Raw genomic sequence first — 17,131 nt, 5'->3', positions numbered from 1 at the left:
ACCACATTCCTTATCACACTGTACTACATCCCATGAGCACTACTCGCCCCCTTGGAGCTTCCATGATCATTCAGCCTTTAGATGAGCAAGCACGACGATATAAAAAAAAATTAAAACTATAAATTAATTTTAGTTAAAAATAAAATACAGTTATCTTAAAAATTAATATATTATAATAATATTATATCATATATAAAAAATTACATTTAAAAAAATTAAATTAAAAGTATTATAAATAACGTGTAACCAACGTTAGGCTCCTATCTTATAGCTGGCTTCATCATCGCATATTCTATGAAAATTAAGCCAAAGACTAAAACTTTGAGAGAAAATTGAATAAAAAAAATGGAGTCGAAGATGTTATTGCTATATGCACTAATCCACTAACATGGAGTTATTATTACATGGTGAAAGTCGCAAATTCAGACGCAGGACTCAACTTTCTAAACCAAGGTTGCAGCAACTACAACGTCTCAAACGTTTTAGATTTCAGTGTCAACCTAAATAATTCTTTTAGGGACCTCAGCTCGCAGATCAATGGTGGCAAGCATTTCGCGACGACACAGCAACATAGAGGCGCTGACCCCGTCTATGCTATGATCCAATGAAGAGATTATATGTCCACCGCCGAATGTCTCAGATGTTTCACCGTTGCTTCTACTAAAATACGCAACTGCTCCACTGCTAATGGTGCTCGGATCATTTATGATGGCTGCTTTCTTAGGTACTTATAATGATAGCTAAGTAACAGCTAAACTAACTTTCCTGCCAAGTTTCAGCTTCTTCCTCTTCTGTGATCTTCATTCTTGAGGCTTGTTTTGTTTAGCCATTGAATACATATGAGTTATACAGAATTAAAAAGTTAATCCAAACACCCACTTAAAGCCCTTTAATCCGATGTGCACCGTTACACCTAAGTAAGCCTTTCCATCCAAAGCAAGCAGCAAATTATAGCTGGAAGAACAAATTAAACGGTTCTTGACTCGTTAAAATCTAAATATATATTGTTTCAAATTTACCCATAAAAAATTTTTTCCATTTTAACAATTTTATCAAAAAATAAATAAAGAAAGAAAGAAGGAAAGAAAATTTTGTGTCACAGTCTGCGTTCCTTTTGGCGTTGTGTCTAGTCATGTTTGCTTCTATCTCGATTCCCTCAATCTCTACACCAATCTCTGGCGATGGGAGATTTGGCGATGCTCCGATAGAGTCACAAGGTAGTTGGTTTGCATGTGTACTTCAAGATCACTGATGACGCTGGTTTGTGGCCACGGTGATTTCGGCTTCCTGCGTGCCTAAGGGCGGAAGGTGGTTTCGATGTTAGGGGCTGGGCTTTTAGCTGGGCTGCGTTTCTGTTGAGACTGGGTTGGGCAACTCCATAATCCTGCCCTTCCGGGCTTGGTAATGCAATATTTGTATGTTAGGAGATGCGCGGTAGACCTAGAGTGCAAATTTGAGGGGTAATTTTATCCTTTGTGCTTTGGTTGGCTGGACAAATGGGTTTTGTTAGAGAAAAATTGTTCAAAGGGCTATTAGGCCTTTCAAGCCTGACCGGTTTCCTCTAAAAGTTCTAATACCGTTGCTGATGTGCTTTCTTCCTACACGTCTGGCCTGCCTTCCTCAAAGCTAGACAGAAAAACGACGTCGTCTTCCCATTCTGCGTGCGTGTTTTCCCTTGCCGTTTATGTCGATATTTGAGGTCTCTTGCCAATATTATTTGCTTCAGTCATCAATTACTCATTGGCTTGCTGTGCTTTTCTTTTCAAAACAATCAAGAAATAAAATAAAATAAAAATAACCTTTTAGTCCATTTCTATTACAGATGTTAATGTTCTCCACCTTTTACAGGTATGAGAGAAGCGACTTCTATGGAGAAACCACTCGGGATGGCAGAGGCGAGTTTTGTGGGAATCGGAATACATCAGCACCAGTTACTGCTTTCCAATCAGCAGTGCAAGGATTGCTATATGAACTTCAAATTGCGACACCAAGGATAAATGGTTTCTTTACTGCCAGTAAGAAGGAAGTTACGGGTGCTAATAATGAATCAGTATACGGGATTGCACAATGCGTTCAAACCATTGATTCAACCGGCTGCTTAGCTTGCATGCAAGTAGCATTTACCAACCTTCAGAGATGCCCTCCTACTGCAGATGGTAGGGCGGTCGATTCTGGGTGTTTCATGAGGTATTCCGATAAACCATTCTTCACCGATAACCAGACTACTAATCTTGAACCCTTCTTGAAAACAGGTGAAATTCTCTTTAACAACAAGAACTCAATCTTCCTTCCCGAGTTTTCTTGTCTATTTTCGAGCTCGGAAAGTTTCCATTGCATATTGATTTTCCTATGTTCTCACAGGAAGTTCTGGTAAAAAGAAAGCTCTTATTGGAGGAGTGGCTGGGGGTGTAGGGCTTCTTTTGCTTATTGTTGTGTTAATTGTTTGGTTTAAGCTTTCAAGCAGGAAGACAGCTAATAGAGGTAATGCAAACAACAAAAATATCATTTCCAAAGCACATTCTCTAAAAAACTCTGCCCATTCATGCTTCCTCAAATCATTAAAAGAGTATTGAAGTAACATGTTAAATTGAAGTGAGATTAGAACCTTGACTGCCAGCATTTTGAGACAAATACTTTACTGCAGCTATTTACTCAAAGAAGATTCCTCAATCTTTTAAAAGTTGAATCGTTTATTTTAAAACATTTGTATTACCACTGTCCTCTTTCCCTACTGTTACTTTTCTTTTATAAATTGCCAAATATTAAGTGTTGAAGCTGAATCTCTTAACTTTATTTACCAATTCGCTCCTTGAAAAGAAAGAACTTCCTGTGTAGCAGGTGACATATTAGGAGCAACTGAATTGCGAGGTCCTACAAATTACAGTTATAAAGACTTGAAATCTGCAACAAAGAATTTCAAAGAAGAAAACAAACTAGGAGAAGGAGGTTTTGGTGATGTATACAAGGTAAAATAAATAAGAAAATCAACTATCACGCAAGTTACTACAATTATGTTTAGCATGGCTGCTTTTTTCTTTGGTTCTTCCAACTTCTATATCCTAAAGCAAATGTTCGCATTTATTGCTAATTCTCTATGGCCTAAATTGCTAATTTGCAATGGAAATAAACAGGGTACTTTAAAGAATGGGAAAATAGTTGCAGTAAAGAAACTAGCACTAGGACAATCACGAAGAGCAAAGGCAGATTTTGCAAGTGAAGTCACACTTATAAGTAATGTTCATCATCGCAACCTTGTACGCCTACTTGGTTGTTGTAGCAAAGGACCAGAATTACTTCTTGTCTATGAATACATGGCAAACAGCAGCCTTGATAGATTCTTATTTGGTAAACATCTCTACTACAATATGCATAAACTGAGTTGTATGATACAATTAAAGCTAAAATTCTAGCAGAGAATTAATATTTACAATTCCATGTAGTAATAAATATTTTTTCTTTTTTTTTTTTTTTTTTTGAAACAGGTAAAAGAAAAGGATCCCTTGCTTGGAAACAAAGATTGGATGTAATCATTGGAACAGCTCAAGGTCTTGCATATCTACACGAGCAGTTTCATGTATGCATCATCCATCGAGACATCAAACCAAGCAATATTCTTTTGGATTATGATTTCCAACCCAAAATAGCAGATTTTGGGTTGGCAAGGCTTCTGCCAGATGATCAGACTCATCTGAGCACCAAATTTGCTGGCACATTGTAAGTATTGACTACTATTGCACTAAAGCAATTCAATGGTTCAAACATGCAAAATTATTTTTCCTGTTCACATGGACATTTGTATGTTTGAGAATTAACATCATATGTACGTCCAAGGAAATTCTTATGCAATAAAAGTTTGGGTTGTTCATTAAAATGCTCTAGCAAAAAAGACAAAGAGAGCTAACAGCTAAGCCTGACTCAAATCAATAACATTCATATGTCCTAATGTGTGACTTCATCATACATGAAATAAGTGATTGGTTTTCTCCACTAATAGTCATTAACACAAATCTCGAATCAGGGGATACACTGCACCAGAGTATGCAATTCATGGACAGTTATCAGAAAAGGTGGATACCTATAGCTATGGGGTAGTTGTCCTTGAAATCATCAGTGGCAGAAAGAGCAATGAGACAATAGTTGATCCTGACTCTGATTACCTCCTGAAAAGGGTGAGTATTACAAGGCTCGATTGAAGCAAAAATTGAAAAATATAATTCAGTTATTTTTTTCCCACTTCAAAATCAGATTTGTTCAATTAGATACTGTTTTCTCACACTTTTGTGGCTAAAAAAAGGCATGGAGGCTATATGAGAATGGCTCTCACCTGGAACTGGCGGATGAAAGCTTAGACCCGAATGAATATGACTCACAAGAAGTGAAGAGAATCATAGAGATTGCCTTGATGTGCACTCAATCTTCACCTGCTTTAAGGCCAACAATGTCTGATGTGGTTGTTCTGCTCAAAAGTAAGAATTCACTAGAGCATACTCCACCAACTAGGCCTCCCTTTATTGATCATGAAGAAAAGGTGGTTATCCATGGGGACAAATCCACATCTACCGCATCCTCTTCATCCAATGCCACTGCTTCCACCACTCAGGTGTCAGGTCGCTAAATGAGAAGCAAATTGATTAGAAATCTTGAAGATATATCAGTCTTTAAGTATGGTGAATTACATGGTTTTAGTAGCTTTCTTCACTAATGTAATTATGTTTCCTTGTTCAGAACCTTGGAGAAAAATGCAACCCTTTGACATTGATGATTATTTTTGACAAAATATACATGAATAAACAAAATGGCAACCTTTCTTAGTGAAGTTAAATTCTAGTAGAGAGAGAGCATGTAGCTCAAGAATTTCAACTAGAACTGGAATAGCCTCAGAGGCCCTAGCTTTGTGGAAATAAGGGATGATGGTAGTGGTACATAGGATCAACAAAAGGTGAATAAGAAATGGCATGTCCTTAGACAAAGCTAGCAAATAGTGTCTTATAATTTATCATAACTCCTTAGTGCTTCCAAACATCCAATGCTACATATTTTTTGTAGGTAAGAAAAGTTTCCTGCTCATTTCTATTTTCTACTAAATGAAGGAAAAATAAACCGCCAGTATCCATATTAAGAAATTGCTATTCCTACAACAATTCGACTACTATCTACATTTAATATCTTTAACCGTGAATTAGCTGTTCAGTAATGGGGTCTAACTACCCCCAAAACTAATTAAGAAAGTATCTGTCACACCCATTCTCCCTAACTAAGACATGTATAACTTAGACACAAACTGACAGTTTCTCCATGGCAATTCATAAATTTCTCAAACACTTAATTAAAAATAAGTAAGTCAATAAATCAACCTATGTTAAGGCCCTAACAAGTTAGATCACCGATACAAGTTAAAGACAATCAAAATACACCAAAATACATATCGCAAGTCAAATAATGAATATTTAATTTAGAAAAATTTATTTACACACACGGTACCAAGTAACTATAACACATTTTTTTATAGCTACCTACTTTGCACTGCACCGGAAGTCTGCCAATGCACCTCCTAAGGAAGAGGATCAAGCCCACATAGCTCTACATTACTATAAAGAACACCTTTATCACTACCTTCAAGAGTACCAACATATACAACAAGAATTAGTCAAGTTATTTATCCTTGCCTATCTAAATATTCTATCCATATACAAATACAACAAGAGAAAATTATATAATAATGGTTCATTCAATATTCAAAATCTAGTTATAATGATGTGATTATCACAAATAAATTTTGAATAAGCCATATCCACAATTACCAAAAGAATTTTATTCTTACACAGCCAATTAAAAAATAAAAAAAAAAAAACGAAGTCATAAATGAGTTGAATCTTACATAATTTACTACACTTGTCCTTCAAATTCGAGGAATGCATATTTGATATAAGGAGAGTCATGAATTAATAGTGTGATTGTATTTTTATGAGCTCAATGATATAAGAATCTAATCCCTCAAAGAACCTTGTGATTTGTTTTATATACATTTATATAAAAAAAATAACAAAAAAAGCTAGTGTTTGTAATCTAAAATTAGTGTGTTCTAGTCAACTTTGGCAGAAATCACTACCAACAACTTTACTTAATGCTAATTATTAACTAATAATTCCTCTATTTAATAAATATATATGCACTACTGATCATGCATAGAGAAATGGCACGATGATGTTACATAAAAGCAGTCAGCAAATACAAATCTAAGGTGAAACAATGAAAGGCTGACGCTTGAAAGAAAGAATATAGAATAGCTTATACAGCTATGTAAGTTTGGAATCATTGTAACAAAACTCTCTTTAAAGAAGAGAAAGGGAACTAGTCACAAAGATGTATTGAGATTTGAGACTGCAGGCCACTTGAAGAAGAAATTCCAGCAAAGTAAACTGTTTAAATTCCAAAGGAGTCACAAAAAGTAAACTTATCAAACATTTAAATTCCAGCAAAGCAAACAAGAAATTACACTTGAAGAAGAATTTACTGTCACACTAATAGTGCAACCAGAAACAGGCATCCAATATATAAATATAGTTTTAAAAAAAAAGAAACATGGGCTTATTTTCTGGGGAAAAAAAAAACAAGCATAGGTGTTCAATAAAAAAAAAAGAAAAAAAAAAAAAGGAAACAAGAAGAAAAAAGGATAAACCAACTGTTGCAACTTGTGAGTTCTGCTAACGGTCAGCAAATCACCTAACTGGCAATGGGGACAGAAAGAAGAGGCTCATAGGAATTTAATGGCAACCTCATATGCTAGAATTTCATCGAAGTATTGGGTGTTGAATCCATAAGTTCTGTTTTTCCCCGAATCTTTGGTTCCTCTTCATCTTTCAACTCACGGCTAAAAAATGGAGGTTAGGGAAAGATTAATGACAGCTAAAGGAAACTAAATTCAAAACGCATTGAATGCCCATCTAATCCAATCATCTCAACCCAAACCCAAACTACAAAATCAAAAGCTTACAGAACTTCAAAACTTCAATAACCATAGCTCACAAAACAGATAAACTCAAAACTAAAACTCAGAAAATAAAGAATTTATAGAACCTTAAATCTTCAGCAGCAATGGCTCAAGATTTTTCCATTTTTTTTTTCTCTGCCAATGTTGGGTTGAGTAGTTGGAGGTAGTGACCCGTAGAATAAGCTTAGGGTAAGCTCCATCGAAACCTCTTCACGCTAAAATTTCACTAGAGCTATGAGAATTGAAGGCCGTAAGCTTCAACCATCCAGAGATTAATTTGTTTCTCCTTCGAAAATCCATTCAAATCAATAGCCAAGAGAGTTTCTCAAGTGTCCAGCAACAATGGGGAAGGGTCTGAAAGGCTTGGTCGGCATTGGAGTTATCAGAAATGGCACAAAACATGTTGGTGGATTCTTCTTCTTCTTCTTCTTCAATTCTCGGCAAAACTGACAGCTGGGAGGTGTTATTTGGAGGCTAGAGGCGATGAAGGAGAGTCTAATTGGCTTGATTAGCGTCGGGGTTGCCATAAATGGCAAAGGGGCAGCCATAATCCATTCTCTGTTTCCCCTTGATTTCGCATCTCTGACGGACCAAAACTCAAATTCAACTCAACCAACAAAGGAAGGAAGGAGCCCTAAATTTGTGGAAGAAAACAAATTTTCATTGCAGTCCAAGGACAAACGACAGATCTCCTTTCCACCATATTTAAGAAGAGAGTGAACACCTTTATACTGAAGAGGAACGAAAGCCCGTTAAAGCTAAACGGTACAATTAAAAATTTCCCTCAAATTTAAAGCTGATTAAGTCAATGATGCTTTTCTATTCTGGATGCAGACATCGAACGAGAAATATAAATTTGATTGGGCCGTGCTGAAAAAGCCCATTTCTAGTTATATCTTGGGTGGGCTTTGAAATCTTTTGTTCAGTGGTTAACAACTCCAATATTGTTACGTTGACAGGATGAATCCTGACGGTAGGCTGATATCACCCCGGCTTGGTCCATGTGGATACGCTCAATTAATTTATGGCCCTCTTGGGATATCATTTAGTGTTTTAATTTTTATTTAAGGTGTTTGATTGATCTCTTGAGTTTAATTAATAGTTAATAGATATTTAAATAATTAAATTAAAATATTTAATAAATTAAAAAAATAAAGTTGATAATTGATAAGTAATAAATATGGTATCCATAAAGTATAATTTTTGTCAATTCTAAAAATAATAAGCTGATAATTAATTTAATTTTTATTTTTTATTTAAATTATAATATTTTTTATGTGATTAAAAATGAATATTATAAATATTATTTATTTTTATTCTTTTTTATTTATAATCTTATCACCTTAATTAGTATGTTACAATTTTATTAAAATATTTTTTTATTAATGACATAAAATATAAAATACTTATTTATTAAAAAAATATATTTTTTTCTAAAAACTTAAAATTATAAGGTGTTCTTTCTTTATTAACAATAAAATTACTTTATTATTTTATAACTACAATTTTTAAATTATTTAATTATTTTAAAAAAAAAAATTAATTATTTTCTCATTTCAATAAGTAATATTATATAATAAATCAATAATTATATTTTTATTTTAATAATATAATAAATGATATAATATATTAAATTAATAATTTTATATTTATTTTAATAATAAAACAAATAATATAATATAATATAATAAATATATAATTTTATATTTATTTTAATAATAAAATAAATTATATGATGTATACCCTTATTAGTTATTTTATATATTAACAGTAACAGTTAAACATAGTTTTATCAAATATTTAATATAAATCAACTACACTTAACATAAACTACACTTAATATAAATAGACTATCATTAACTACCAGCTATCAGTTCACAGCTATTAGTTGCATTCAATAATTAAATTAAATACATTATTCAATAAATAATAATAATTATACTAAAACAATTAATAGTTACTAAAACAATTAATATTATCGAAAAAGAATCACAAGTGACTTTTAAAATTATAATAAGACCTCCCTAAACTATTAACTTTCTATTTATTAGATGTATCAATACCGTGTGCCTAAAAAAGTAAATTTAAAATATTGCTATTGCTTCACCAATTTATTCTATAATAATAATAATAATAATAATAATAATAATTTGTATAATTTCTATTGCCTAACAAGATTAAGTTAAATTAAAAAATTTGTATAAGCGTTTCCAAATTGATTTTCTCTTGTGGTATGATTGGATGCACGTCTCTATTATAATGTAAAATATCATGCATAGACTCAAACCTGCAAAACCCATAGACTCAGACCTGCAAATCCCATAGACTCAAACCTGCAAAACCCTTATCTTGTTTTTTATTTATAAGATTCTGAATCCTCTTTATTCAGACTTTTCAATATGTTTAATAGTCTTATAATTATATTATACGAGTCAATAACTATTTTTTGGTCCACATGACGAACATCATTTGTCCATATGCTAAAACAATCTCTGCTTAAGACGCAGGCGGCTAAGCAAATCTTCGGTATTGAATACAAAAACTAACTAAATTTCATAAAATCTCTGCCTATCTTATTGCCGGCTTCATCAAAATTGAATACAAAAACAATGGAGACGAAGATGTTATTGCTATATACACTGGCAATAACATGGAGTTATAATTATTATATGGTGAAAGTCGCAAAATCAGACGCAGGACTCAACTTTCTAAACGAAGGTTGCAGCAACTACAACGTCTCAAATTTTAGAGATTTCATTATCAACCTAAATAATTCTTTTAGCGACCTCAGGACGCAGATCAATGGCGGCAAGCATTTTGCGACGACGCAGCAATTTGGGGGCGCTGATTCCGTGTATGCTATGATCCAATGCAGAGATTATATGTCCATCGCCGAATGTCTCAGTTGTTTCACCGTTGCTTCTACTAAAATACGCAATTGCTCCGCCGCTAATGGTGCTCGTGTCATTTATGATGGCTGCTTTTTAAGGTACTTGAAATGATTAATGAAATAATTAGAAGAATAATTAATTTTACTAAAAAAAATTAATTTTATCCTTTAGAACATGAGATATATATATAGTCAAGGTGATTGGTTGAGTTAATGATACTTAAATAACGCTTTCATTATGTTGGTAATTTGAGTCTTGCTAATTATTTATTTGTACATATTTATATTTTAAATTTAATTTAAATTTATTTTTATTTTTATTTTTTACATATTAAACATTATTGTAAAAGTTTAAAAGTTAGTTAATATTGATTATCTAGTAAAACATTTAGAGAAAAAATGATTAGAGTTTTATTATAATTAATATTATATATAAGAATTATGATCATCATCCACTAATTTATAGTACCTTTTTCAATAAATATCATAAAAATAATAATTATTCTTACTATTAGTATGACATAAACTTAGATTTTTTAACTAAAAATTACTTTTTAATTTTTAATTTTGTAAAATTTAATTTTTAAATATCATAATTTTAAAGATTTTTATATTTAATGGATCTTTATTTACAATTAAAAATATAAATAAATTATAAATAACATATTAAACACCTAAAAAAACTAGTATATAAAAAAGTGGACTATTTCAATGTATAATAATAATAATAATAATAATAATAATAATAATAATAATAATAATAATAATAATAATAATAATAATAATTGAAGACTAAATTAATTTGCAAATTCAAGAGAATTTGTCAGATACTAAAATTAATTAGAGCATAAATTATTGGGGTTTTAAATTAATTTTTTAATGACCATTATTATTAATTCAAAGGGGAGAAATGGAAGGATTTGTTATATTCTACATGAATATGATGACAGTGTGAATCAATAAAATAATACACAACCATAGAGCTGAACCATGGGAAGGAAAGTTAACAAGCAAAAACCAAATTATTTTTTCCAAGGCCTGAGCAAAACTAAACCTCCCAAGGAAGCTAAGAAAACCAGAGAAAATTTACAGAGAAAAGGAAAATGGAGGAAACACAACTAATTCCTGCACAATGAGTTTATATATCAGTTCACAAAGTCTCTACAATAATCAAAATATCTTTGCCAGCCAAACTAACTTTCCTGCCAAGCTTCAGATTCTTCTATTTCAGTCCACATAGCGGCCTCTTATCTGATGTTCATTCAATCTTTCTTCTCGTGAAGCTCTTGTTCATGAAACGCACCATTTGACTTGAAGCCAAATTTAATCAGATGTTAGTGTCTCTAACTTTTCAGGTATGAGAGAAGTGACTTCTATGGAGAAACCACTCGGGATGCCAACCGCGAGTTTTGTGGGAATCGAAATACATCAGCACTAGTTACTGCTTTCCAAACAGCAGTGAAAGGATTGGTAAATGATCTTCAAATCGCGACACCAAGGATAAATGGTTTCTTTGCTGCTAGTAAGAGGGAAGTTGTGGGCGCTAATAATGAATCAGTATACGGCATTGCACAATGTGTTCAAACCATTGATTCAGCAGGCTGCTTAGCTTGCATGCAAGTAGCATTTACCAACGTTCAGAGATGCCCTCCTATTGCAGACGGTAGGGCGGTCGATTCTGGGTGTTTCATGAGGTATTCGGATACACCATTCTTCGCTGATAACCAGACTATTAATCTTGAACCCTTCTTGAAAACAGGTGAAATTCTCTTTAACAACAAGAACTCAATAAATTATATGCTTTGAGATAGTGAATTTAACGTATTACTGGTGTCTCATCTATTTTTTATATTTAAACATATGCTATGAAATGGCCGACAAATTGATCTCTTTACACGTTTCTTTTTGACATACCTTTAATAATGTGAACATTCAAGTTACAAAATTAATCTCTGGCCTGGCTTGCTCTCTCTGAATTGCAGACCTTATACTTTCTTATCAATATTTTTATCCCCCAATGTCACATAATCCTAATGTGACCCACTGTTTACCACAGCTGAAATCCTTTGGTTGGATTTCGCATAGTAACTTAGCTCTTTTGATGTTCCAATGACATTGCTGATTTTGTTTTGCCTATCAGAGGGCTGAATTTGGGCAACTGTTTGCTATATTTGTCTGGATCAAACTAAGTTTGTTGATGGTTATGTGCTTAATGGGCTATTGATGATTACAAATTGGATTTGTTGAAGATTTTGAATTGAATCTTGATTATAAGAAGTTTGTTGGTGTTTTTGTGCTCAATAAGCTATTGAATGCTGCAAAATGGGTATTCATTATAAGTAGTCCATTGCCTGCCATACTTTTGGGAATGGGGCGTTGGCACTATTGGTGGTATGTTCAATCATGTATAGAATTAGATTGGAGAACATGGAGAGAAAAGAGGATTTATTGCCCTTCTATTAGTAGTATATCATTGAATTTGGTTGAAGATATGTTGATATTATCAATTTTATTGCATTTCAGTATGATTTCTTACCATGGAAACCTCTGTTCTGGAGGATGTTTCTTCCTCGTAGAATTAGTGCACTCTTGAGGTGAAGTTGCTCAGAGACTCGAGTTGGCTTTTTGCATCTGTCAGCTTTTATCCTTTTGCAAAGAAATTTAGCTGTCTTGTTGACATATCAGCGCATCATCTGTTATTTTGATTTTGTTCCTTGTCCTTCATGACCTTTTGATCTTTTTATTTTTTGGACTTGTTCATGTTGTCTCCCATAGGTTGGTGTATCAGGGTTTTGTCTTTTGGCTTGGAATAGCTAGGAGCTGCACCATATACTTTCCTTCTCAATTAATAAAATTTTCTTGCTCATCAAAAAAAAAAAAGAACGCAATCTTCCTTTTCTGGTTTTGCAGTCTATTTTCGAGGTTGGAAAGTTTTGATTGCATATTGATTTCGCTATGTTCCCACAGGAAGTTCTGGCAAAAAGACAGCACTTATTGGAGGAGTGGCTGGGGGTGGAGGCTTTCTTTTGTTTGTTGTTGTGTTAATTGTTTGGTTTAAGCATTCAAGGAGGAAGAAAGCTTCTAGAGGTAATGCAAACAACAAAAATATCATTTCCAATGCACATTCTTTAACAAAAACTCTTTAGGTATCTCTATAAAAAGCTCGAGCTCATATAAGAATGAGTGTATCCACTGTTAGATTGAATTTTTATATATAGATTCGTGCACTTTATATATATACTCTAAATAATTATGCATATATCTCGATACAAATATTTAATCTAACAGTTATTAAACTCGTTCTCTTATGAACTCGAGTTTATTTTAGATACATCCAAACTCTTTTCATGTTTTCTTAGTCATTAAAAGAGTATGGAAGTAACATGTTAATTGAAGTGAGATTAGAACCTTGACTGCCTGCATTACAAGACAAATGCTTTACTGCAGCTATTTACTCAATGAAGAGTCTTCAATCTTTTAAAAGTTGAATCATTTATTTTAAAACATTTCTATTACCACTTTCCTCTTTTACTGTTGATTTTCTTTCGTCAATTGTCAAATAATAAGCGTTGAAGTTCAAATATCGTTTACCTTTATTTACCAATTTGAGCTCCTCGAAAAGATATTCTAAGTAATTTCCTATGTAGCAGGTGACATATTAGGAGCAACTGAATTGCGAGGTCCTACAAATTTCAGTTACAAAGACTTGAAATCTGCAACAAAGGATTTCAAAGAAGAAAACAAACTAGGAGAAGGAGGTTTTGGTGATGTATACAAGGTAAAGTAAATAAGAAAATCAACTATCACACAAGTTCTACAATTATGTTTAGCATGTGCTTCCTTCTTTGGTTCTTCCAACTTCTACATCCTAAAGCAAATGTTCGCATTTATTGCTAATTGTCTATGGCCTAAATTGCTAATTAGCTATGGAAATAAACAGGGTACTTTAAAGAATGGGAAAATAGTTGCAGTAAAGAAACTAGCTCTAGGACAATCACGAAGAGCAAAGGCAGATTTTGCAAGTGAAGTTACACTTATAAGTAATGTTCATCACCGGAACCTTGTACGCCTACTTGGTTGTTGTAGCAAAGGACCAGAATTACTTCTTGTCTATGAATACATGGCAAACAGCAGCCTTGATAGATTCTTATTTGGTAAACATCTCTACTACAATGTGCATAAACTGAGTTGTACGATAACAATTAAAACTAAAATTATAGCAGAGAATTAATTAACATTTACAATTACAAGTAGTAATAAATATCTTCTTTTTTTTCAGGTCAAAGAAAAGGATCCCTTGTTTGGAAACAGAGATTGGATGTAATCATTGGAACAGCTCAAGGTCTTGCATATCTACACGAGCAATTTCATGTATGCATCATCCATCGAGACATCAAACCAAGCAATATTCTTTTGGACGATGATTTCCAACCCAAAATAGCAGATTTTGGGTTGGCAAGGCTTCTGCCAGATGACCAAACTCATCTGAGCACCAAATTTGCTGGCACATTGTTAGTATTGATTACTATTACACTAAAGCAATTCAACAGTTCTAATAAAATTATGAAAGAAGTGATTAGTTTTCTCCACTAATAGTCAATAACACAAATTTCAAATCAGGGGATACACAGCACCCGAGTATGCAATCCATGGACAGTTATCAGAAAAGGTGGATACCTATAGCTATGGGGTAGTTGTCCTAGAAATCATCAGTGGCAGAAAGAACAATGAGATGAGAGTTGATCCTGGCTCTGATTACCTCCTGAAAAGGGTGAGTACTACAAGGCTCGATTAAAGCAAAAATTGAAAATATTATTCAGTTATTTTTTTCCCACTTCAAAATCAGATTTGTTCAGTCAGATACTATTTTCTCACATTTTGTGTGTCTAAAAAAAGGCATGGAGGCTATATGAGAATGGCTCTCACCTGGAACTGGTGGATGAAAGCTTAGATCCAAATGAATATGACGCAAAAGAAGTGAAGAGAATCATAGAGATTGCCTTGATGTGCACTCAAACTTCACCTGGCTTAAGGCCAACAATGTCTGAAGTAGTTGTTCTGCTCAAAAGTAAGGGTTCACTAGAGCATCCTCCACCAACTAGGCCTCCCTTTATTGATAATGAAGAAAGGGTGGTTGTCCATGGGGACAAATCCACATCTACCGCATCCTCTTCATCCAATGCCACTGCTTCTATCACCCAAATCTCAGCTCGCTAACCTTTGTAGATTCACAAAATGTGAAGTGCAAATTGGTTAGAAACCATGAAGATATTTCAGTCATAAGTATAGTAGCTTTTCACAAATGTAATTATGTTTCCATGTTCAGAACCATGGAGAAAAATGCAATCCTTTGAAATTGAAGATTATTTTTGACGAATTTCAACTAGCATAAGCTTTGCACGTTTTAAATGATTATTAAAGATTTTTTTTTCATATTTTCTTGATGAGTTTAAACTGATAGATAGGAAAGGAGGTTTTTATTTTTATTGATTGGATTAATTCATTTTTTTTTCTTTTCATGAAAACTCAATAATAGACTCGGTGTTTATCTTAACTTATAAATTAGTTAAACCAACTTATAAAATATAATTTTAAACTAACATTTTTGTTTAAGAAATTTTTAGAGCTTATAAGTTTTACTTATTAAAAAAAAAAAAAAGAAGATGAGAGAAAAGATGATGAACAAATACAACTTTGTGCACTGCTCTTGGGATTACATATTCCACATCAGAAAAATAGAAAAATTAAAAGGTGAATATAAGTTGATGGGTTGTAATATTAATTTGGCTAGTTATTTTAATATATAAAATAATTCAATCATTTATATAAACCTAAGTTAAAATAAATTAATACATAATTTGCATACTCTCTCCAAATTTAAGTGTTGGGATTATTGTAACACCCCTAATTTTTAAATAATTATTTTATATGTAAATATAAATATTTTATTCTAACCCCTGGTGTTGTGGGCTTTGCATAGGTACTTTCGTTTCGTAGCAATTCGACCATCGCCCGGATATGTAATTTCGGGCTAATCAAATAAACTACCAAAACCACTTCGGAACCGGGTCAAAGTTATAGGCTTCCCCACCATTTCTAAACGCCTCGGACAAGTCCCAAATGTCGGAATTGGCGTAGGTAAACCTGAAACCTAAGTTTTTTTAATTATCGAGTGCATGAATTATATTAAAAATTCATAAATATTAGTGGTAGGTTAGACAATTATAATTCCTTTTGTATTAGTTTAGTAATATTACTAAAGACCACGAGCAAAATTTTAGAATTTTTAAAGCTCGTTTAGGTGGTTTTTCCTAAAAAGTTAGCTTCGGGGACTAAAATGTAATTTTTTCACATTGTGAGTTTTGACTGATTTGGAGGGTCCAGGAAGGGTCATATGTTATTAATGTGTTGTGATTGTGGGAAATTGAGAATTTGAAGTGTTATTTGAACCTTTTTGCATGATGGTAGGCCCTAGGTAGAGGGAGAACTTTGACGGATTTTCGGCAAAACCCTAATGTTGTCTTTTGATTTTCCAAAGCTTTGTTTCAAGTTGTTTATTTATAAATTTTGGTATACTGTTTAGGTGAGCTGGGACAACCTTCTTCCTCCGCCCAGCCACCACAATAGCCTTTAAAGTGTTGTGAGTAGATATTTGTTTTATTTATAATTTCAATATTATTATACTTTTGGCATGCTCATGTATCACTTATATATATATGTAGTTAAACATTAGGCATGCCTTGTGTTGCATTTTTACTTGATGAATACTGTTTTAGTTGTTGTGTTTTGATAATTTGGAGCTGTAACACCCCTATACTAAGCAGTTTATACATTTTACTGTTTCGGTAACTAGTGTCTACCCGGACAGTCAGAATATCTAGAACTATATTGGTGACACTTATTAAAAGCCATAAATAAAAATTAATAGAAATTATATAAAGGTGAAATGGAAATAAAGAAAACAAAGCATAATGGGTTAAATGAGCTAAGGCCACAGCGATGGGTGACCGAACCGGGAAGTGACTGCGAGCTCAGTTGCTACCCTGATTTCGTGTGGGACCCTGTGACACCCCAGGCCTAGGGATAATTGCGAAGCTAGGGAAAATGTGAAAATCACAGAAAAGAATTGAGAACAAGCTCAAATAATTGAATCAGGATTCAGGAAGCAATCTAGTATTATTGGAAAAACGGATCAGACCGGTAAGGCACAAAATAGTCAATTCACCCTTAGAGGTGACTTTTGGCCTAAA

General features: G+C 33.1%; 2 protein-coding genes and 1 long non-coding RNA gene across 8 annotated transcripts; 2 read left to right on the top strand and 1 right to left on the bottom strand.

Moving 5' to 3' along the window:
- The first annotated feature begins 587 nt into the window (after nt 1–587).
- Nucleotides 588–4,816, top strand: LOC110646765 (cold-responsive protein kinase 1). Its single transcript, XM_021800310.2, has 8 exons — nt 588–724; nt 1,849–2,252; nt 2,362–2,481; nt 2,839–2,966; nt 3,132–3,345; nt 3,483–3,714; nt 4,019–4,169; nt 4,295–4,816. The coding sequence occupies exons 1-8, from the start codon at nt 618–620 to the stop codon at nt 4,613–4,615; spliced, it is 1,677 nt and encodes a 558-aa protein (XP_021656002.2). The 5' UTR covers nt 588–617; the 3' UTR covers nt 4,616–4,816.
- On the bottom strand, nt 2,519–7,846 carry LOC110646766 (uncharacterized). Of its 5 annotated transcripts, none has more exons than XR_009150554.1 (4): nt 7,078–7,843; nt 5,518–5,613; nt 4,076–4,611; nt 2,519–3,777 (listed from the first exon to the last, which is right to left on the bottom strand). It is a non-coding gene; the product is annotated as an uncharacterized LOC110646766 (long non-coding RNA). The 5 variants fall into 5 exon arrangements; XR_002493212.2 differs by having other exon boundaries at nt 2,519–2,871; nt 7,078–7,842; XR_009150553.1 differs by lacking the exon at nt 2,519–3,777 and having other exon boundaries at nt 3,822–4,611; nt 5,518–6,871; nt 7,078–7,846.
- Nucleotides 7,847–9,507: 1,661 nt separating this feature from the next.
- LOC110646762 (cold-responsive protein kinase 1-like) lies at nt 9,508–15,258 on the top strand. Of its 2 annotated transcripts, XM_058151232.1 has the most exons (8): nt 9,510–9,980; nt 11,237–11,640; nt 12,849–12,968; nt 13,532–13,659; nt 13,822–14,035; nt 14,161–14,392; nt 14,502–14,652; nt 14,778–15,258. In XM_058151232.1, the coding sequence occupies exons 1-8, from the start codon at nt 9,601–9,603 to the stop codon at nt 15,096–15,098; spliced, it is 1,950 nt and encodes a 649-aa protein (XP_058007215.1). In that variant the 5' UTR covers nt 9,510–9,600; the 3' UTR covers nt 15,099–15,258. The 2 variants fall into 2 exon arrangements, with proteins under 2 accessions (XP_021655998.2, XP_058007215.1); XM_021800306.2 differs by lacking the exon at nt 12,849–12,968 and having other exon boundaries at nt 9,508–9,980.
- Nucleotides 15,259–17,131: the final 1,873 nt, after the last annotated feature.

The sequence above is a fragment of the Hevea brasiliensis genome, chromosome 8, assembly GCF_030052815.1.
Source record: "Hevea brasiliensis isolate MT/VB/25A 57/8 chromosome 8, ASM3005281v1, whole genome shotgun sequence".
Taxonomy (NCBI): Eukaryota; Viridiplantae; Streptophyta; class Magnoliopsida; order Malpighiales; family Euphorbiaceae; genus Hevea; species Hevea brasiliensis.
Note: the sequence above shows the minus strand (reverse complement) of the source record. Positions and strands in the feature narration are given on the sequence as shown.